Below are 5,226 nucleotides of genomic sequence, written 5' to 3' on the forward strand. Positions count from 1 at the left end.
GATGAGTGACGGTCACAGGGTTGGGTCACGTGACTCCGGAGGGGCTGGAGAGGTCAAGGAAGGATTCTAGCAGGAAGTGTCATTTTAGAAAGGCCTGAAGGAGGGGTAGGATGTGATTAGGGGTAGAGGAGAAAGAAGGGCATTCCAGCAGGGGGACACAGGCTCGAACAGGACTGGAGAGTGGCAGGTTCTGGAAGCCGTGGGAGCCCAGGGGAGTGTCCTCCCTGAGGCTGGGGCCTGGGTGATCCTCGGGTGCCCCCTGACTACTCTCTGCTTCTGCCTCCCCAGGGGCTGGTGATTGCAGCCGGAAGCGCCCATGACCGAACTGGCGTCCTCCGGGGACAGGTCCCCTGTGGGGGACGGGGAGGAGGGCCTGGGGGACGATCGAGGCCTGGTCATCCACCACCCTGCGGAGGAGCAGCCGCACCGCTGCCCACTGTGCGGCCAGACCTTCTCGCAGCAGCCGAGCCTGGTGCGGCACCAGAAGGCGCATGCCGGAGTGGGCCGCGCGGCCGCCTTCGTGTGCCCCGAGTGCGGCAAGGCCTTCAGCGTCAAGCACAACCTCGAGGTGCATCAGCGCACCCACACGGGCGAGCGGCCCTTCCCCTGCCCCGAGTGCGGGCGCTGCTTCAGCCTCAAGCAGAACCTGCTCACGCACCAGCGTATCCACAGCGGCGAGAAGCCGCACCAGTGCACGCAGTGCGGCCGCTGCTTCCGCGAGCCGCGCTTCCTGCTCAACCACCAGCGCACCCACGCGCGCATGCCCGCGCCGCACCCGCGCCGCCCCGGCGTCTTCGGGGAGCGGAGGCCCTACTTCTGCGCCCGCTGCGGCAAGAGCTTCGCACGCGAAGGCTCGCTCAAGACGCACCAGCGCAGCCACGGCCACGGGCCCGAGGGCCAGGCGGCCCATTTAGGCCGCGTGCTCTGATGCGCGCTGGACCTGCTGCCTCCGGCTGTTTTCTGCCCCAGAGCCGCATCCGTGACCTCTGGAGATGGCGCTGGGCTTCGGCCCCCTCTCTGGCTGGGATCCCGGGAGACTGGGAGGGCTGGCTTGGGGTCTCAAAGGAGTGGGCCGCCTCCTTCCGCTCCTTCCCCAGGACCCTGTGGCTGGCTGCACACGGCTGCTTTGGGCCCCTGCGTTGGTTTTCCTCCGCAGGCCCACCCGGCTTAGAGCAGGTGAGACCTGGCGCTGGCCAGAGCCCGTCTCAGACTTGTTCGGGGTCAGGTGGGGACAGGTGAGGGAGGTGGGGCGTAGTGAGCTCCTAGGTCTACGACTAGCTTCTTACTAGATCTTCATTTCCTGAATGTCAGAGTTGAAAGCGACCCGGAGGGCGTGCTCTCCACAATCCGCAAGCCCACCCGCAGCCCCTAGGGTCTCCTGGCGCCAGCACTTACTGTTTGGTACCCTTGAGAAGTCATTGCACTTCATGGCCCAGTTTGCTTATCTGTGAGTTGGGGCTAACGATGAGGGGTCCTCCTCCCTGGTATGTTGTGAGGATTGTAATTGCTGTTAGCAGACAAGAGAGGGTGACGTCATTAATTGAGCGCCCCAGTGTGCCAAGCAGTGTGCTGCGCAGGGCTCTTGGGAAGAGCACAGCCACAGGCCCTGTCCCCTGGGGTGCTCGCTCATACAGGGTGATGCCGACTGTCGGCTCTTGTGGGGACAGACTGCAAAGTGCTCTGGGAGGCGAGGTGAATGGTGTCGCCCAAGGCAATTTGATGGCTTGAACTGTGTCCTGGGGACGAATAGGGAGAACAAGGGTGTGGAAGGTTTCCAAGGCAGGGGTCCTACCTTGGAGGTTCACATTTGCTCTACAAAGGACTTTGTGGCAGAGAGAGGGGACACTGAGATGTTTAATGGGAAGAGCCCAGTGATCTCAAGTGCAGTTCAGGGACAGCTGGAAGCACTGAGGAGAGATGGAAGTGGGACGGGCAGGAGCCTCGAGGTCCTGGGGTCATCCGGGCCAAAGAAAGGAGGCTCCCCAGGAGGCTTGGCCGAGGTCATGCAGTGAGAAAGGGGAGAGCCAGGACCCGTCCCCCGGGCCTCAGATTCCAAGTTGATGCTTGGAGGCCTGGGCTTCTCAGCCATTTGGCAGACAAGGACACTGAGACTCACCCAAGCTGGCCCTAAATCACACGTAGGAGCTAGCGGTGCAGCGGTAGAAGCCTGGACCTCATTTTGGGTTCTGGACCCCAAGACCCTTCATTTCTACTGTATCATTGTTAAGAGAGGCTCTTACAGGTGGGAAAATGGGACTTTGGGGATGTGGGAATGTGAGCCTGGGCAGGGGCATTGCTAGGGGCTGTGGGTGTCTGAAGGGGACATGGCATCCTGGGTAGTGGGTTGGGAGGAAGGAAGCTGGGGGCTGGCAGAGGACCTGCTCTCATAGAGCCCTTGTTCCACACCCAGTCCCGTGCTCAGCGCTGGAGACCCATCCCTGCGCTCTGCCCTTCCTTAGAGCCACGGGGCTTCTCAGCGATCAGTTGTCCTCTGCCTGCCGCCCCTAGGTGGCTGTTGTACTGTGGACTAGTACTTAGTGGTGGAGATTAAGAGATTAAATCGGGACCCAGGACATCTGGAGCCAGTCACCAAGTGCCCTGAACCCACGTTGTCTCATTGGTAAATGGGATTAGTAATGCTTGGGTGCTTGGTAGGGGCTAAGAGGACTCAAAGTCCTGGAAGGGTGCAGGGGGCCCATGACTGCTCCCTCGTAGCCCTGGAGAGATGGCTGACGGGGGCTGGGCAGGGCCACGTCCCACCCCAGACCTGACCCTGGTCTCTTTGTCTTTGTGAACAGATGAGGACTTTACAGGACCTCTGGGCTGTGTGCAAGGCACATCTGACACAGTGACTAGGAATGGGGCCCTGGGCCTGTGCCCCGGCATGAGGACACGTCCCCTAAGAAGACCTACCTCGGGAGCTGACAGCAGAGGGACACATGGAACCTGGAACTGGAGGCAGGTTCTGCGCCCTGGTGGAGAAACTCCCCGGACCTGCTGGGAGTCACAGCCGCAGAAGAGCTCGTGCTGACTGCCTGGCTGTGAGCCTCCGCTCTCCCGTGGCAGCAGGGACGGTGCCTGTGTGGGACGCCTGCTTCTCTGCTCCCGCCTGGCCCACCAGAGATGGGAGGTGAACTGCCTAGGAGAACACAGCAAGTTGGTAGCAGACTCGGCTCCAGAGACAAGACCTTCCCCCGGGTGTGCACATACCTGCAGGCTTCACTCTCCTTTCAGAGCAACGTTCTTAACACTTTTGGGGTCGTGAAGCCCTCTGACAAGATGGCAAATGTTATGAACCTTCTCCCCAGGAAGACACAGATAGTCACGTAGATGCAAGAATCTACGAGCAATCCCAGGAGCTCCTGGACTCCAGACCGAGATCCTCGGCCCCGGGACTAACCCGCCACTCCTTCCTTACCTGACACAGAGCCCCGGGTCAGGGCCTCCATTCGAGTAGCATTTCATCCCCTGCCCTCCCCAACCCCTGCCCTTCCTTCCCTTGTTCAGGAATAAAGAATTCTGAGGAGGGGCCTCTTTTAGTCACTCTTTTCTCCCAAACCTAACAAACAGCACATCAGGTTTCTGGAGCCTCTCTTCCCTCCCCCAGATGCTGGAAGCTCGCTGGGCTGGGCTGGTCTTCTCTGGGTTGCGGTTGCTTGCTGGGGCTGTACCTGGCTGGCGCTGGGCAGGATAGGGGGAGGGCTGGGGAGGAAGTAGAGCCTCCCTGCTGGGGCCCCCTGGCTCCGGGCAGGGAGAGAGGCTGGCAGATAAGCTTCTGTGTGTCCGGACTTCACAGCGGAACAGGAGGAGGGGTGCTGGGCCAGCAGCTGGGCGAGGGCTCCTCCGGGCTTCACACCCGTGCAGGTTGGCCTGGAGCTCCCCAGCCTCCCCAGACTGGACCACCCATCAGAAAAGGAGGGACCAACTAGGGCGGGCCTGGGTTTTGATGACAACCAGACTTCATGAGGTAGCTTATAGTTGGTGAAACCCTTGGAGGTGGAGAGAGGCCTTTAGTCCTGAAATGTAGGTCAAATCCCAGGGACGTGAGTGCTGCGGGGCGTGGGGGAGTTGTGTTGAGGTGAGAGGTCCCAGGGCTGAGCTGAGGTTTGGTCAGGGTTGCCAGGAGGCCCCCATGGGTTCCTGTCTCCAGTGCAGTTTGCTTGTAGGTTCTTACCGTCTGCCATATGCCAGGCTCTGGGATAACAGGCTGCTCTGGGGAAGGTCAGAAAAATGAGGCCCTGTGCTTCTAGAACTTCCTTCTCTCTGATCCTTGGCCCAACCCAGGGGACCCTCACAGATGCCCCTTCTCCTCTCATCTCCCTCCTCGGTCCTGCCTCTGTTTCCCCTGCTGTTACTCTGGCCTGTGCCCCCCACCCCCACCCCCGGCTAAGCCCTCTTCTCCACCAGGCTGCCTTCCCGACCACCAAGCCCACGTTCCGCCCTCCTCTGAACAGTCCCCGTGTTAACACACTATCACACGCCTGAAATTCGTGTGGAGTCTTATGCAGTAAGTCCCCTACACATGATCCTTCAAATTGCGAACTTTCAAAGATGTGAGCGTGCATTCCATCAGCGGCAGGCGTGAGTGAAATTGCAGCTTGCCCTCCAATTGTGTTAGCTGGGTACCTAAGCTAACTTTGCTGGACTTATGAACAAATTGGACTGACGAACATGCTCTTGGAACAGAACCCGTTCGTATGTAGGGGACTTACGGTACTCCCGTTTCCCGTGTGTGCGTGTGTGTGTGCGCACGCGCGTGTGCATGTGAAACCTCCACTGAGACTGGGAGCTCCCTGAAGGCAAGGGCTGTGTCATTCCTTCTTGAACCCCAGCAGGGTGTAGCACAGGGCTGGGCTCATAACACTCAGAAAGTAGTTGCCGACTGGCTGGTGGGTCCAGTGCTGGAGGCTGTCGGGTGGGAGGTGATGGGAGGTGTGACGGGGAGGGGGACATGAGTCCTCTGGTGAGTGTATCTTATTGGCTGTGGGCTGGCTTTCCTGGGCAATAACAGCTGCAGGAGGCCTTGGGTTCTCCCCTCCTCGGGGCAGTGGGACAGGAGAGACCCCACCCCCACCGACTCCGCAGGAGCGTGTGTCAATGGATGTCCAGGCTGGACGTCTCCCTAGGTTGCTGACGCTTGCTGGAGCTGACCAAGGGGAATCAATGTTGTCTCAACATCAGCTCATGTGAGGAGTGGTCATTTGGGGCTCAGCTGGGAGCAGGGAG

General features: G+C 60.2%; 1 protein-coding gene across 1 annotated transcript; it reads left to right on the forward strand.

Moving 5' to 3' along the window:
- Positions 1-316: 316 nt before the first annotated feature.
- LOC309966342 (uncharacterized protein) lies at positions 317-928 on the forward strand (the record flags this gene model as incomplete). Its single annotated transcript, XM_082846304.1, has 1 exon — positions 317-928. One exon carries the CDS (start codon positions 317-319, stop codon positions 926-928), a length of 612 nt encoding a protein of 203 aa, XP_082702430.1.
- Positions 929-5,226: the final 4,298 nt, after the last annotated feature.

This window comes from Leucopleurus acutus (assembly GCF_964270905.1).
Source record: "Leucopleurus acutus genome assembly, chromosome: 9".
In the NCBI taxonomy this organism is placed as follows: domain Eukaryota; kingdom Metazoa; phylum Chordata; class Mammalia; order Artiodactyla; family Delphinidae; genus Leucopleurus; species Leucopleurus acutus.